At 36.1% G+C, this 17,634-nt stretch overlaps 2 protein-coding genes across 2 annotated transcripts; both read right to left on the bottom strand.

Moving 5' to 3' along the window:
- Nucleotides 1-311: 311 nt before the first annotated feature.
- Nucleotides 312-1,284, bottom strand: LOC103971908 (protein LURP-one-related 8-like). The gene is made up of 2 exons (XM_009386063.3): nt 981-1,284; nt 312-887 (listed from the first exon to the last, which is right to left on the bottom strand). The coding sequence occupies exons 1-2, from the start codon at nt 1,233-1,235 to the stop codon at nt 501-503; spliced, it is 642 nt and encodes a 213-aa protein (XP_009384338.2). The 5' UTR covers nt 1,236-1,284; the 3' UTR covers nt 312-500.
- A 4,363-nt stretch (nt 1,285-5,647) lies between these two features.
- On the bottom strand, nt 5,648-15,974 carry LOC103971907 (ethanolamine-phosphate cytidylyltransferase). Its single transcript, XM_009386062.3, has 9 exons — nt 15,500-15,974; nt 13,136-13,371; nt 12,526-12,707; nt 11,216-11,287; nt 8,731-8,798; nt 8,455-8,575; nt 6,935-7,000; nt 6,727-6,849; nt 5,648-6,025 (listed from the first exon to the last, which is right to left on the bottom strand). The coding sequence occupies exons 1-9, from the start codon at nt 15,823-15,825 to the stop codon at nt 5,954-5,956; spliced, it is 1,266 nt and encodes a 421-aa protein (XP_009384337.2). The 5' UTR covers nt 15,826-15,974; the 3' UTR covers nt 5,648-5,953.
- Nucleotides 15,975-17,634: the final 1,660 nt, after the last annotated feature.

Raw genomic sequence — 17,634 nt, 5'->3', positions numbered from 1 at the left:
CGAAACATAAATGTTTCTTCGTTTGGGATCTTTACATACCATAAGGAGGGTTTTAATAACAGATAAGATTTCTTCAACTATACGAGGAAATCTCTTTACTGAGGGAAATCCTTCATCCTAATCAGTATAAATAAAAGATAAACATATTAATGTATTCAATCTAAAGTTTCTTTAATAAAATTTTTTTAATAAATTTTTTTAATATTTTTTTAATAATTTTTTTAATAATTTTTTTTAACTTTTATTCTTTGCAACATGTTTTTGTTGTTGGTCAAAAATTTGGTAGAGTCTCTTGTCATATAAAATCTACATATCAGAAGTGATGTTTTATTGGAATGAAACTCTATACACTCTGTTCTTCTTGCCTTGTGTTAGTTTGCGATCTAAGAAAAGGCCTCAAAAAAAGGGGGAAAAGAACAAGAAAAAGAACTTGAAATGGCACGCATCCAATCATGCAAGCCAGGAAGGGAGAAGAGAGGGGTCCGTCCGAACTCGAGATCTCAGCCGTCGATCAGAGACACTCTTGATCCGAACATCTGATCGAGGACGATGAGGATGGCCATCGCCAGACACGTGTCGACGTCTGCATGGACCACGAGGCGGAAGACGTCGCCGCCGAAGGCCACGCCTCCTACGGCCTCCTTCCGCCGGATCTCCGCCACACTCCGCCGCATCTCGTCGTAGACGGTGCAGCTCCGCCGCGAGTACGACCCTTCGACCTCGTATCCAGCGCCGCAGCCACCCCGGTGGCGGCGGCGGCGGCACGGGAAGGTCACGTGAGCGAGGACCTTGGAGTGGAGGAGGTTCGAGTGCTTCTTGACGGAGAAGAGAGGGTCGACGACATCCTCTCCGTCATATATCACCCAGGTCGCCCCGAAACTCAGCTTCTGCACTCAAAAAACCAGGGCGAACGACTCAGTAACCCGTGCTATCTTCCGACGCTTATCTTACAGCAAGCTCATCGGCCCATTTCTACGTACCTTTCGGCGGATGGTGAGTAATGGCTTCCCGGCGGCATCCATGAGGACGATCTCCCCCGTGCTCCCCGAGCCATAGTTATCGACTCGGAAGACCAAGTTCCCCTCGGCGTCAAAGACCGTGAACCCGCTGCAACTGAACAGTAGGGACTTCCGCCACACCGTCAAGACCACAGTGTTCGAATCCTTCCGCCGGGCGCCGGCGGGTTCCGGGAACTCGAGATCCGGGATTGTGTTGCTCGGGTGGACCTTCGTCATTATCCCGCGGCGTTCACAGAGAGAGAGAGAGAGAGAGAGAGAGAGGATATAGCTATGGTGGAAGGAAGACCTCATACATATATATATGACGCATGGACGAAAACGCCCCCGGGAAGGATAGTGTCCAATTACTGCCGCAGGTAATATTGGTTGGGAGAATGATCATTAACTCGAGCTATGATTAGAAGTGTATAATATACTGATTCGATTTAATATCATGTAATTTATATAGTTTTGTTGGGCACTTGCGGGGTTGAAAGTGACTCAATATATATCGATCTTTTGGGCGGCATTAGGGAATTGTAGTTGGTAGGATACATATATAAATATAAATATAAATATAAATATATATATATATATATATATATATATATATATATATATATGATAATAATTGGATCTATCTCTAGATTTGAGCGAATCCTACCCTTAGATTTTATACTTTGGTTGCATAAGTTTCTATTTTTTTATTTGTGAATATTAACATTATATCTCTAGAAATTTAAGTAAAAATATTTATTAATCTATAATTAATTATATTAAATACTTGGATTTTGTTTTAGGAGATTTTTATTGCTTATAGGTATAAGACGCTCATACGTAATATACTAACCATTCAAATGTTTCGATGAGACTAATATAAATGTTCGTTGTGGATTATTATAAATGATTGGGTACCAATATATTTTTCTAATAACATATGATAAGTTTCACAAAATTTTCAACATAAGAAGAATCATCAAATCGTCAAAGTTGTAAGATTATTTCATTATTCACTTTGATCTATGATGATATCTCTCTCTCTCTCTAATTATAAGTGATATCAGAAAAAATAACATGTGTACATTAGGTGTCATGTCATATCACTAACAGCTTAACTCCATGTTAAATGCTCAATCAACATGATGTGTCTATAGTGGAGCTTCGTCACCCATATTGTCATTCACAACATGATGGTTTGAATGACTCTCCACATCTAATAACTCGATAAAATTATTGAGTATGAAATAATTATCCATTAAATGTCAATGATTATCCAAACTATCTATATGTTTCCCAAGAGGTACTTTTCTTTTTTCCCTTTCCACTAATATCTTGATCCGATATTCTAGTTAAAGTATCATAAATATTTTTATCATTTGAAATATTTGTACTTCCTTAATACCGATCTTACGACGGGATATGTTTTTTTCTTATGAGCAAAATAAAATTCTTAGATTAGTCAAATCCAATAAAAGTCATTATCAAATATTTATGAGAAAAGTCGAGTGCAAGGCTTCCTCTAGTGACAGAATTATTAGGTAATTGACCACTGCTAAGACAAAAGATGACAACTTGAGCTTCTAATAAATGTACTGTTAAGCAAGCACTTGATGTTTCTGGTGAACAACCAATACAGCTTCAACAATTAGGTTCCTTAGAAGAGTAGAGAGAGGCAATGAATGCCAAGTACACTAAATTTTGCAGTGGCTTGGCAACAAGAACATAACACATTGGAGATCTCCCATGGAGGGGACAGAAGTACATGACAAACAATGTGGTTTCCAACCACTTGGCAGTGCCAATGATGCTTTGGCACATCCTTGAAGAAAGGTCCTCATCAAACACAGATTTGGTTCTCTAACAAGAAGGCAAGGTAGGGGCATGGAGATGACTACAGCTCACAAGCTTGGCCCTGCACCAGATGGGCACACCACCTCCTCAGGAGACACTCACATGGCAAGCCAACGCAAGCTGACAAGATGACACTATCATGGATGTGTCTTCCTTTAGCTGCAGGTTTAAACACACTTTGTTCATTTCTCAACCCTAGAAGATGAGAGACAGTGCAAAGGAGGAAGAAGAGAAAGAAAATATTGTGATTACTAGGGAGATTGACTTGCATGTGAGAAAGGATGTTAGAGTCAATATAGATTGAGCTTTCGTATTAGGACTTGAGTTTTCGAGATTACCAGCAACCTCAAATACCAAAATAATTGTCACAAATAGCGTTCTTACTCATAGATTGAGATAATCGTGTAATTCTCTTCCTTATGCTCTCCCCTCGTATATTGGATGCCAGAATTAATTTGGTTTGCTGCATGGGATCAGCAGTTCTTTCCTATCTTCTCTGAAATCGTATGGGAAGTAATGCCACCACTTGTAAGCTGTGTGGAGACCATCAAAAGAGAAGAAGGTGGAGCAAAAGGAGACGGGATTCCCAGTGACAGAAGCAACAATTAAGGGGGACCTCGAGAGAGACTGCCCCCTACAAAAACCATGCGATATTAGAGCCATCAGCGTAGAGAGTGGGGCTTTCGGAGTGTGACTTTGCACCACCCCGACATGGTTTTGGCAACGCCGTGAGACTGTGTGATGCCATTCATTGACAGGTCATTGGAACTACCAGAAGAAAGGAAAAATCATGTGTGATGCGCAGGAAAAGAATGACAATGAGACTATTTTTAGTCTTTTTTAGCATAAAATAAAATTTGAAGTATTAAATGAGTTTGCGTATAACTCAATTCTTTGTATCGATCGATGGATCATATCTTATTTATTATCTTGAATTTTTAGTTTGCAAAGTATTAGTAAAAGATTTATCCGAGCCACATATCCTGGGATCATTTCAAGTTGCACGTGTTGAGTTTGAACTTGTCTGCCGGCCACATGAGGATAGTGTTAAGAAGAATATATATCAAATCATTTCATTGCTTCCTATTAATGTGTAAATGTGCAAACAAACATGGTAAATGTGCAAACTCGCTATATTACCTACGTATTTATTGTTGGTGAACCTTTACGCTGTGGTCGAGGAGTCAGTACGACTCGATCCGACTATCGATGTCCAGGATCCTCCTAGTAATCAAGCCTTCGTCGGGAATTGGCTGAGCCCGTGGTTGGTTCTGGATGAGCCTCTTCGGTGGGCGCGCTTTGTTTCGTCCTTCGTTGGGTTCTTGCACGTTGGCCTAAGTTGGGATGGGAGGGGTTTCCCGACTTAAGCCCTTCCAACGATCAAGTCAGTGGACTTTTGTAGAAAGCTTGCGTCGCTCCTTACTAGATGCTGGCTGAGGGCTTTTATTATAGTGCCTGAGGGTCGATCGTACACAATCTGCGTGTGACGACTGACTCTCGGAGCGACGAGTTCGTACCTTCGGGATGACCGTCGCTCGATATGTGTAGAATGGCGCTGCGCGGTGTCGTCCCGAGCTTTCCAGAGTAGCCTTCTCCAGGATGGTGCTAACTCGTGTGGCTCTAGATAGCATGGGAGGGGGGTGACCATCGTCTTGAGTCTGTGGTGGCACGTTCGACATGGCATCCCATCTTCGTCCCGAGGTTCCATGTTTGCACTGACGTGATTGCCAGGCATCCCATCTTCATCTTGAGGTTTCATGTTTGCGTTGGCGTGGTTGCCGAGCATGCTCACGTGTCGAGATCCATAATATGCTCTATCATTTATGATCTCTCGATTGATAAATATACCATGTCTAAAGAATTCAAATAAAAAATAACAGAAAAAAATGACTATAAAAAAAGGGTAATAATGAGCATAGTTATCAAGGTCTGACACTTTCTTCTTTATAAACATACAGCTGAACTCGGAGGTACCACAAGGGGTTCCCCTCCCTACGACACTTGATTTTGGCGTAGGAAAAGATGTCTCGAACTTAGACACCACATCGAGCGATCAAGAGTTCCGGTGGGACCAGAGTTCCTCATGCAGATCAGACTTGAGATAGTCTCGGCTGATCAACTCACGTGCAAATGATCACCGAACATCGAACAACAACAGAGAAATCAATTTTTGATGATGTGATTTAACCAACTTGTTCAAAGAGTAAACGATTTTTATTATTGATAGCAAGATTTTAGAGTCAATCATCATCGTCAAATCAAATAAGAGAAACATTACTCAATTATCCTTAATGACATGAAGACTAATTACATATTAGCTTCTATAATTAGTTATCTTTAGTATTTTGATATTTATATATTCAAAAATTATATTAAGATCCATATATTTACAAAAATATAATATTTAACTTCATTTCACCTCGTGGTAGATTAAAATAGAGTCAACACGTGTTCAGTAATAAATTTTACAAAATTTTTATCAATAAAATCGACGATATGAGAAACAACAGAGATAAATATTTCTTAGTATAATTTTTGAAAATATAAGAATGAGGATACAAAAAATAATCTATAATTAACCCCTTCATAATATCTGAAAACTTCTATGATTATACAAACAAACAACAAGAAAAATCACCATATATATAAATATAAATAAGAAAATGGTTCTTAATCAATCAAAATTATTATTTTTTTATATTATGATTGTTCATATTATGCTTCATCCATCAAAAAACGCCTCAACAACAGAAAAGAAAATGGAAAACATCATGACAAAATGCTGCTTCTGCTCAAGCTAAGGAAAACAGAAAATATATATATAATCTAAAAAAAATCTCAATTACAAAACAACTGGAACTCAAATTACAGGGTGCAACAACAAGAAAAAATTAGACAAGTTGAATAAAACAAGAAAATTCGATAGACCTTCACTGGATGCTAGTTGTATAACCAGCAAACTTCCAGCCTATCATCTGAAAAAATACAATGCCAATGAAGACCTGAACTAATTATCGTTGGCTCAATATTTAAACCAGCACTCGCTGCAGGAGTTAGAAATGTGAGGATTCATGAAATAATAGTTCCTGTTGACTTCCCGGGAATCAATCTCCAGACACGTAGGTTTTGGTCTCATAATACCTCTTTTCACTGGCTTCCTTCTTCTCATTTCGTTTCTGCATAATGCAAAGCTGCCACCATTTAATCACTCGAATGATAAAGAAAGGATTCTCACATAATATCCACAAAATTAAAGTAGGGTCAGAAGACCATTTAAAACAACGAGCCTTAGTTTGATCTTGGGAATGTGACATAAATGCTTGAACCGTAATGTTTACCCTCTAAATGACGTTGGGCTGCATTTTATGAATCAAAAGTAAAACTTTATCCGGTCTCAATCCACTTGATACTAAGTATCAGCACATACGCACGAAAATCAAGCATCAGCAGTAGCCACCACTTATAGAATAAATTATCTATTGTCCATGCCATGTTTTTGTAACTAGTCAAATTTATATATTGAATGATGTGCCAAAGGCAAACTATTTAACTACTAAAAAATAAATAAATATGGATCTCACTTCACAAAGATTGATGTTAAATGATACAAGGTAATGAACACAATAAACATAACCATCATTAATAGTATAAAAAATTGAAAGCAACAATTTAAATTTTGAATAAAGTCTAAACAAGTTATGATAACCTACAGGTTCTGTACTTGTATGGCCGACATATTGGCCTATACTGCCTGGTATCATTTAATTAAATAATAATAATAATTAATCATATTCTACTGGTATCCACGCTGTGTTATAATGTTGGTACTTGAACACGAAGGTAAATATTCGAGATCTGAAACCTTGTCTGAAATTACCTGATATGCTTCATGATTTGAAACGATCCTCTTGATGATTGTACTAGTCGTGATGTCCAGCGGACTATTCAACTGCTTATAAATTCCCATAGCCATTGGAACAGCATATGGGTTCGACTCTTCCTGTAAAGTTAGTCAGGCAGTAATATACTTAATCTGGTTATTCACATTTTTGCGATATTATATGATCCAAAAATCAGCAAGGTACCTTTGAAAAATCCATATATTCAGCTACTGTACCGTGAACAACCAAGGAGATGTTAAAGGTAGTAATCTGTAAACTCATAAAAGTGGAAATACCAAAGTTAGTCTAACAGGCAAATAAGAAATGTCACCTTATGTAGGAGAAATACCAATGGTAAGCATATGGATGGATCCAATAAATAGCTCATTCACAAATTCAAATATTCATGTAATCAAAAGCAAGTGGCTCAAACAAACTTAAACGAAGAAGAAAGTGCTTTTTGGAAGTTAAGAAACCTGCCCTTAAGTCAACACTCAACACAAATTGAAATTAAAATTACTTCTAGACCCGAGGTTTTCAATACCAATCAAGACTGGTTTCAACAACCTGTACGACTGACTGATATGGTATTGAGATACTGAGTCATAAGAAGACTGTACTACTTGGTACCGTTGGAAAAATAAATAAATTTGATATGTTGAGTGAAACCAAACAGTATGGTCCATTTAGCTGTGCTTGGTCAGAATGGCAAGCGAGTCAGTATTTATCTGTTTGATCAGTATTTTAAACCATGTCTAGAGCACAGAACATCTTATTAAAAGCTTCAAGATGTAAGAATGGTTAACCAGAATAAAAACCTGAACTTATCAATTACAATCGGATTGGAAATCCAAATCTCAAAGAGAACCCTTTTACAAAGAAACCTTAAAAAAAGTTGCTATTGCACAAACTAAGACTAGTAGACATCCCCTCTGTTACAAAGTGTGCAGTGAGATGGGAGTCACAGTAGCCTTGCACAAAAAATAAAAAACATAGTTGATAGTGAGATAGCTCCTAAACAAAATGGTCTAACAGAAGACTAAAATGCCAACAGGTACAACCATGATTTCAAAATTGAAAAACTAAAATAAACATTCCAGCATCATGGGTATTCGAATAAAGATCAAGACATGATTATGCTTTAGCACATTAGTACAGGTACAAGAATATTCTTGGCGTTCTAAAGGACAAATTTTGATTTATGATTGAACAAAAATATTTCCAAAAAGATATCAACATCCATTAAACATAAGGCTTCATCAAAGCTCAGAATAAACAGGCAGCGCTCACCCCTGACAACCAAGTGCAAGTTAATTTGTTTATGAAGTGGATTGCCAAAGAAACCAAGCACTTCAAATTCCTCGACATCAATGAACATTTTAATAAGGTAAACAACACAAATTAGAATATTTATTCAGGAAAAAATTTGCAAGTATATTTTTTTCCAAGAAACCACGCAACTTCTGAGAACTATGTCAGTTACTAATGGAAGATAAAATGCTAAGAAACACAACTACCCTATCAAGATGCACTTAGCCAAAAACTTGCAGCCTCTTTTAAGCTACTAAGATTACTGAGATTTGAAATTCATTCAAGAAAAGTGAAACTCATGGTGATTTATGCTAAGACTTCACTTCATCATATCTTTTAACATGAGCATGCAACAATTGTTTTCCTCTTCTAAGAAATTAAGATCATAAAATATAAATGCATGTTTTACCTACCATATCTTTTGAAACTTCCCAAGGGGCACCAATAATCACTTCATCTGCATAACGACAGGCCAAGACACTCAAGCTTCTCTCATGGAGATTCATGATTGGACGATGGGGTCCTTGAGTAGCACTGCACATGGTAACAAAATATGAATTATCTATTCTCTGAAAAAAAGAGGATTAGTGAACTAACAATTTAGAATGAGAGATATATAGGAATAACAATTTAGAAAAAAAAAAACGAAGAAATTGATAAAGATAGGAATCGAAAAGTGAGAAAGAAACCTAATTGTCTGATCAGTATGAATTCCGACAAGTAGAAAATCTCCAAGTTCTCTAGCAAGCCGTAGTACCTGTACACAAAATTGACATTAATCATTGGTAGGAAAGCAATGAGAGCAATGACAAAAACTTTATAAAGCACAAATAGAAAGTTCATCTCAAAACCAAGGCCAGGAAAAACTATCAATAAATTTGCAAACAATAATTTAGAAGAAAAATATGACTGAAAACTTCATGGTGCTACAACTGGATAAATGATACAGCAGATGGGGAATATTAAAAGTTAATTCAGAAAACACAATGCCCAAGTAACCTGGAAGCAAGAGCAAAGTATTTTTCAGTGCAACAAGATTTACTATGAAGCACTCAAACTACAGGACACCTTTAAGAGAGAGTATTTCAGCAAAGTCATAATTCACAATATTAACTTGTTAATTTCTACCACTGGTTTCTCAGTGACTTTATTACATAACAATATGTTTTGACAGAACTTTTCAACTTCAAGTATTGAGTATTTTAACTTGAACTAGAGTTAAACATCAGACGGTTAAGATTGCCAATATGGTAGTATGATGAAGCAGTGTAATCAGATATATTAGAAAGACTTAACAAGGTTTAGAATTTGACCCATGAATAATCAAGACTTACAGGCATGACAAAACTGCACAGCTTTTGAGGTTTCTCAGAAGTAATTAGTGTCTACACAGCAAGACTTATTAGTTATTACTAACTATTGATTCTAAGTGGTGCACCTATTCAGCGCAAATCTGCTTATGAAAGATGTTAAGAATTCCATTGATTGAGAACCAAAACAAGGCAAAATGATATATGAGATGGTTTCCTGCTATTGGAAGCAGAAAAGGATCTGCGAGTTGGTGATCAAAAGGTACACACCAATCAGATTCTTTTTACCTCACTCTCTTAGTCTGTTGTACTGTTCTTCTTACCTCTTTTTTATTTGTCTACCTTCTTCATTTGTTACTTCTGCCACCCTCCACAAAAGAATGAGTTCCTAAAAAATTAGTTCAGGGATAAGAATGGCCTTAAGTAAGCTTGAAGCAAGAGTAGTAGCTTTGCAGCCAAATGAAAATTTTCACTGTTATATAATCCTAGACATATATATGATCACTAGCAATCAAAGTAGCCTTTGCTAGAAGCCAGACACACCTAAATTTAGTCATTGGTCACGGTTTTGTTAAAGCATATAGGTTTTACTGAGGTACAGACTGTAGGGCTAAGCATCACTAGCACCTTTTTGAAAGTCCCGATCACCTACAGAGAATACATATATTATGCCATACATTTTTTTTACACAACTCCATATTTATCACTAATTAAATTATATGTCATGCAATTATTTAGATTTAGACTTTTGTTAAAAGAATTAGAAGTCTCAGTTATTCTTTTTAAAGTTTTATTTGTTAAAAAATGGAAAGAATGGAAGATGCTTTACGAAGATTTCCCTAAAGAGAAAAGGGGATAAAGATCTGATGGCCAGGTTTCACATCATCAGGTTCTTCTTTCTACACTCTCTTGCTTAATTGTAATATCTCATTCTCTTTTTCTATCTCTCCTCCTGCAGCCAAATTCCCCTTTTGCTTCCTCTCTTCGCTTTTTTCCTACATAAATATATTCTCTGATCTTGTAGATGCTACCTCTAATGTTTTCTTTTTCCATCATCTTAGGCTTCTTCCTTTTCTACCAATAACACTCCCTTTGTTTCCGAGGAACTTCATAATCTACCTACCTAGAATCATTTTTGTCTTCTGTTATTTAAATATTAACAACCCAATTGGAATTCTTAGACCAAATATTCAAACAGCAAGAAGCTAAAAAAATTGCAATTGTTGTCAATACCAAAAATCTGTTTTTTGTTTGCTACCCTCCTCTTTACTGGTGCTGCCTTTGCTGCTGCCTCCTTTCCATCTTTGAAAACATTTTTCATTTATTTTTAACATTGAAGTCCCTTACTCAACTAAGCTAAACATCTGAACCAGTATCTAGGCTTAGACTCCAGGAGAACTTGGATCTAGTAAATCCTGAGCTTGTAAGGACTATGGTAACAAGAACCAAAGTACAAATATGAAGGAAAATCAAGCTCAATTAGCTGAAAATTGGAAAAAGAGTGGCAAGAAAATTGATGAAACATAGGTAATTAAGACCAAGACAATAAAATCTTCAATCTAATCTATTTTCACATGTAAGAAGTTAGCAGCCATAAGCTAGAGCAAAATCTATATGCAAAAGCCAAGAAGCAGCCAAAAATATATAAAACTGATGGAGAGGCATATTCCAGAAGTGGGCATGACAAAGGGTTAGATCATAAAAAGGAGAATCATTTATGAGGAGTAAATAACCGACTGAAGCAAGGAAAACCAGAGCAACTGATATAAAAATCCATTTTCCCAATGAATTCTGGTTTTGTCATATAATCCAAATGTATTTTTCAGAGAGAAGAGAACAGGGAGAAAATAAAGCTATAGTATACCTCCACGTGCCCAGCATGGAACAAATCAAATGCACCATCTATATACACTATCCGAGCATTAGGGCCTGGACCCTGTATGAAAATAGTGGCAGTGAATTAGATAAGAATGACAACATGTTCGAACTGTAAAACAAACAAAAGCCTACAAATTAATAAGCCAGTAGCACAAACCATGCACAAAGAAAACATGGGTAGTCAAGATTTTTTTTGTGCAATTATATCAATTATAAAATAATATAATTAAAAAGTGCTTAGACCTTACAATGATTATATGGAAAAATACAATTTTTTGAACTTTAAAACACCACCACAAGAATACATTACTCCTCCATGAGTTCAAAACAATGCTTTTAACTGACAATTATCCATCTACAACAGAACACTTATCCCTGAAATTTCTCTGAGCTCAACTTTTCTACTGCTTAATGAATGGTCAGACACAAATACATGATCATGATACTGAGTGATGAACACAAAATGGCCAAAACAAGTTCTATGTGAAAGACATGATATTGATGTATAAACACATTGCTGCTCAACATGCAGCAACAGAGTTACTTTGAAAATTTCAGCAGATGTGTGGACAAGATTAAATGAAGTAATGCACGCATGCTCATTGAACAATTAATTTAATAAAACACAAAAAATCAAAGGAGAAGTAATTATCAGTTCGAAAAACAGAGAATGATCAGGAAATAAGGAAATAGAAAACATATAGACTTTCCACCATATACACAGAATGTCATAGGAAAGGCAAGGGCAAAGGTGCTAAAAGAAGGCCTTAACGAAAGTTTCAAGTATCAGGTTCGAGATATTTTCCTTGTTGCTCATATACAAAAAAATCACATATGCTTGCCCTTGGATACAATTTTCATACTTAGAAGTTGATCCTTCTCCCATATTGGATTTGTCAAAGTAGCTGCTGGACTCATTATTATCAGTAGTTTAGTCATCTCAGAAAGGTATGATGAATGCAAGAAAATGACCTTGTTTGACCTTCAAACAAAGAAAAACAAAATGACAAGGACGACTTTGTAATATGACACTATGAATTGTTATATCAAATGTACTGTGCTACATGAATTTTAACAACTGCATTAAGTATTATTACTTTATTAGGACTGCAAATACATGCTTCCAAGAGATCATAACCAAATCTCAAACTGTAGAAGTCTATTTATTGCCTTCAACAAAAAAGAACGTCAAGAAAATGAACTTTACATCAATCAGGAAAAATACACTAAACAAATAATATAAATTAGTATGATTAATTATGTAATTGTAACTTCAAAAGTCCTCAATGAATTTACCTTGCCATTTGAAAATTGCACTATTCGCCTAGATGTAGGCAAGAAATGGGATATCCGAGTTCCAGTGCCAAACCCCACATCATTGACTTTCTGGCTGTGCCCATGGCTGAACTGCCTTTGCAAAGAAGCATGATTATGACTACCACCAAGTGATCTCTCCCTTACACAAAGAAGCATGCGACCTGTTTATCCCAACTGCATGAGTTAAAGTATATAATACTCCAAAGCAGACCAAACACTAAATTAAATAATAGAATAATGTTAATAAGTTTCCAAATTTTGATTAAGAATTTGACCAACATGACAAAAGAAAAATAAGCTGTGGTCCAGATACTTACCAAGTTATGAAAGTGAGGTATGCAAATGTTATTTGTTACCAAATAGGTGCATTTACTTTTAGGAAGAGGTCTTTCACGTGGATTAAATTGACATATCATATACACTATTTAGAGTGAAACTTGTCATATCATGAAATTTGAATCCTTCATGCTAATACCACAACTGAATCATCCCAAGTACTAAACAGATTGTATTTTCAATTTTGATATGCCTGATTGCAGATTAAGGATGAACATAGACAGAAAAGCAAGAGCTAGAGCAGGATGACTACCAACAATATCAGTGCTTGACACTCCTTCGGTTCTTTTTATTTGCTTATAGCGACCAGCTTTCTTGGCCAGGGCATATGCATCAGTACCATCTGGCAGCAGACAAGGATCATCCCCATGGATTATGTAATCTATGTTGTATTCGGTGAATAGCTTATTCATGAATTCTTCAGTGATTGCATAAGGAGCATCTGGAATGACCTCATCAACCCACTTCACTGCACCTACCATTAACATCCTACCAAAAGGATGAAACATAAAATAATTACATGGAGAATAATATAGTTAGCTGAGGCCATTAAATGTCATTTTTAAAACTAAAGTCATAATTTGAGTTATGAAAAATATAAAGAAATAAGCGACAAGCTTGTTACTGTTTTGTGCTCAATTAATTACGAGGCCAAAACATTAAAGAAGAAGACAATTGCTACTTATCATATCCAATTCAAATTACCAATTATATAATTGGATGTTATGCGGTGTCTAACTCAAAGCAACATACTTATAGATTATGCAGTGTTGTATAGATAAGAAGATGCATTGATTTTTTGAAAATCTTAAGTGAAGAAAGAATTCTATACAAGGCCGACTAGTTAAGAGCTGAACGTAGAAACAAGTCTTGTGTCCACATGTACATTATCATCTATGCATTTACAGAGATTTCACTAGGGGTGATACTACACTCATGACTTAATAATGATCATTATGAAATATAATTTCAGGGGAAAAATGTCAATGATATCTCACACAATATTCATGAAAAAGTGCCCAATTGCATTCAACTTTCAGGCTCACAAAAAGATTGATCATTTCATTCGATTGTCAGGAGAAAACCACAATGATGTTGTTCCCAACTATTTGGTGGCAGCTACATGCATCCTTCCATGTCATTAAACTCTATTTAGGTAAAATCACTAGTTAATTTGAAATCCAACTATCAGGGATCAGTGACCACTGCTTCTCTGTTTAGTACCAAGTGCCATAAAAGGAGGATTGCATTAGGCAGTCAACAACTAACAAAAAAAAAAAATTCTCAGATCTTATGAGCACAACTCTATCATGACTTTATTGCAGGGCTAGGTCCTCATCGGAAAATGGCATGAAGCATCTTCACTATCTGAGTGCCTTCAAATGTAAAGGGTCGGCTAAGAGATCAATTGAAAGTAATCAATTACATCAGCACCCATATGTTATACAAAAGATACAATGGTTCCAGTACTGAGTTAAGACCAGTGTGAGTACAGAAATTATCCTCGAGTCATACCATTAGAAAAACAACTTGGAATATGGAATTACTTTCAAAGAATGGGTTAAAATAAATGAAGATGATGAATAGAAGGTGAATCAACATAGCTTATTTATATGAAATTAAGTTGATGGGTAAATATATAGGGAGATTGATAGCCCTAGATAAGGACATTGTTGTAAAGGTGAAGAAAGTTGGATAAAATTTTAGCATTAAAATATGTATTAGAAGATGTGACAAGATGATCAGACCAAAAGTGAGTTCTAGAAAATATTAAAATTATGCAAGAAGTATGTGAGTGAAAAACTCAGGTAAGAGAGGTATGGAACTGGAATGCCAAAAACTAGAGAAAGAATAAAAGTTTCTATCAATAGTTTGCAATGTCAGGAACATCAGTCAATATCAGGAGCAGTAATGTAAAGATTCATAAAGTTGGTCTCATCTCACAAGTTTCAAAGGGCAGCGTGGTAGGGATTCTGGCATATTAATATTAACAGAGAATGGTAGCAACATATATAAACTGGTCATCCATATCAGGTGCTCAAAAGGTGATGACACGCATTCAAGAATATCCAAATTAAATACTAAAGAATTTTAGAGGTGAGTATCATGCAAAACCAATCAGCGAACGAAAATTTAGCATATCGTAACTAATTGCAAAAGTAAAAAAAGCCAGTGAACAATCAAAGAATCCCCAAAAAAAAAAATCAGGCATTGTATATTTAAAAAGAAAATAGATGTGCTTAAGATTGAGTTTATGACATCAAAGACTTTTTTCTTAATGAGAGAACATATGAGCAATTAGATTGCGTTGACCAGTGACCAAAGGACTCCGTCAAACTCAAGTTAGAGATTGTCATTAATTGTATGTAGTTCACAATGAGATGTGGGAAAAAAAAAACAATATGAAAGCGCATAGCTAACCAAAAAAATTAAAGTTTTTATGATTAACAAAATTAATGGCAGGAAGAATAAGTGATGACAATTCATTGAATAATGGAAACCATAGAAATAAATAACTACTACAAACCTACCAAAGTTGGAAAGAAAGATTAAAAGAACAAAAGGCAACGAAACCTAAAAGGAACTTCTCAAGAAATCCATAAGAAGATCTACATACCTCTCGTGGAGAGGAATGACGGGAGGCCCCTTGTTAGCCGTGATCTCGTGGTCACTGACAACCCCGACAACAAGCTGGTCTCCGAGCGCCTGAGCCTGCCGCAGGGCGTTGCAGTGTCCATAGTGCATCATGTCGAAGCAGCCGTCCATGTAGACCCGGACGGGCTTCCTCCGCCTCCGCCGGATCCCAGGCAGCCGCGCCCCGGAGAGCGGCGGCGAGAGGAGGGAGAGCGCGAGGAGCAGCCCGCCGAGGAGGCACGCCACGACGCAGCTGGCGCTTCCGAGGACGTCCATGGCGCAGCCTCGGGATCCCATCGGGCGCCACATCCCACGGAGTGGTGGGAGATGGATCTGATCTGGGGCTTAACGTCTCTGGTCTCTTAGGGTTCCTGTGGGAACGGCGGAGCTGCTGCCATCGGAAGCCTGTCTCTCGATCGGAGATGGGGGAGGGGGAGGGAAGGCGAGGTGGTGCTTATTTATTTATCGGGGAGAGCAAGCGGGTGCGGATTTGCTCCTTATGAGAGAGAGACACACACACAGTCGTGATGATGGATCGATAAGAGCCGTCCGATCAAATGGATCGGTCAGCCACCGTTCAATGTGCGAGGGCGGTTATCGAGGACGAATGCCATCGGGTGAGAACGGGTTTAATGTTTCCCTAAATTTTCATAACAATTTTAAGTACTTATTTATTTAGAAATATATATATATAGATATATGGAAATCATGGAATTTTACCAATATAAAAAATATTAACTTGACTTCATATACTTTTAATACTACTGGTATACAAATCTTTTTCTCTTTATATTTTGTTAATTATGTTAATAAAGAAATAATTTGTACAACTGATCTTCCCTAAATACTGTTTATATATATATATATATATATATATATATATATATATATGTTTCTTATTCTTATAAAATCAATAAAAAAAACTCTTATTCCAGTGAGATGGATACATTATCAGCTGTGAAGCACATGAAGAAAGTGTAAGTGTTAGGATCTACCTCTATTTGATATAATATATATGGGTCATAAACTATGATTGTTTGTTGGTAGGATTATTAATTTTGAGTGCCATGAAGATGACATCAGCTACAAAATATTTTTGCTATGTTCATAGTGGTATTTTGTGAGGCTAAATATTCTATCCTGAAGCATCACAGCAACAGATGGGATGGTGCAGTGGTGCTAAGAGCTTTCTGGAAGAATTGGTATACTCCATGTGGTGTCAAATGGCAGAGATCATGTCTCCTCCTATTGCTTGCATGTGAATCATGCATTGGACTGCAAAGTTGCTTTAAGACTACATGAGATTAAACAAATCTGACGTGGTCCACATATTCAATATGATTCACTTGAAATATTATAATGTTTGGTTGCTTGAAATATTATACATGTGGATTTTCATATTTTAAAAGAAAATGACATCCATGCTAATGTTTTTTTTATGTAATATATAAAGACAATCGATAATAAGCACAAGATGCTAAACATGTGTCATGCTTGACAAACGAGCTAGTTAGATTTCATCATCAATATTTAAGTTAATTTAACATGGTTCAAACATGAAGATATAAGAGTGTTCGAAATGGCTTTAAGGTGACTCTAAGGTGTCACATACATTAAGACCGATATTACAAGAAAATTTTCGATCTAATCTTTTCGATGCTCAAATTAGTCATCAAAAACCTAACGAGTATGAGTTTTTTTCGAGAAGAGGACCATTCGATACAGTACTGAGATTACTTTTTATATTGGGCCTTGGGAGAGATGATGTGTAATTGTCCTCTCTCTCTTGACGTTTAGTCCACATGAGTGACAGAATAGAGATAGCCCCGAATAGTATGTTGGACTTTTGAGGATGGCTTGGGTTTTTTCTTTTCAAGATAATTTATGCATGGCATTTATTTGTCGGATGATGATTGATCGTTAATATATTCTCTTTCCGTTCATGATATTTTAATTAAAATTTTATAACATTTTTTATCATTAATATTATATTTTTATTATTTACATCACTTTATATAAAAATATGTCTGATATTCATAAAATGTGTATATTTAAATTAACTAACATATATAGATTCAAAAGAACATTAGTTCTCTAAAAAAAAGCATAATACCCTTA

This window comes from Musa acuminata, chromosome BXJ2-11 (genome assembly GCF_036884655.1).
Source record: "Musa acuminata AAA Group cultivar baxijiao chromosome BXJ2-11, Cavendish_Baxijiao_AAA, whole genome shotgun sequence".
NCBI classification, from domain to species: domain Eukaryota; kingdom Viridiplantae; phylum Streptophyta; class Magnoliopsida; order Zingiberales; family Musaceae; genus Musa; species Musa acuminata.
This window is presented reverse-complemented; position numbering and strand designations above follow the sequence as displayed.

Excerpts from the sequence above, each read along its gene's own strand:
- LOC103971908 (XM_009386063.3), bottom strand. The coding sequence starts at position 1,235 with ATGACGAAGGTCCACCCGAGCAACACAATCCCGGATCTCGAGTTCCCG. Across the intron at positions 888-980 it reads TACTCACCATCCGCCGAAAG|AAGCTGAGTTTCGGGGCGAC; the intron begins GTACGTAGAAAT and ends TTTTGAGTGCAG.
- LOC103971907 (XM_009386062.3), bottom strand. The coding sequence starts at position 15,825 with ATGTGGCGCCCGATGGGATCCCGAGGCTGCGCCATGGACGTCCTCGGA. Across the intron at positions 12,708-13,135 it reads GTCAAGCACTGATATTGTTG|GTCGCATGCTTCTTTGTGTA; the intron begins GTAGTCATCCTG and ends TGGGATAAACAG. Across the intron at positions 8,799-11,215 it reads TCCATGCTGGGCACGTGGAG|GTACTACGGCTTGCTAGAGA; the intron begins GTATACTATAGC and ends TTTTGTGTACAG.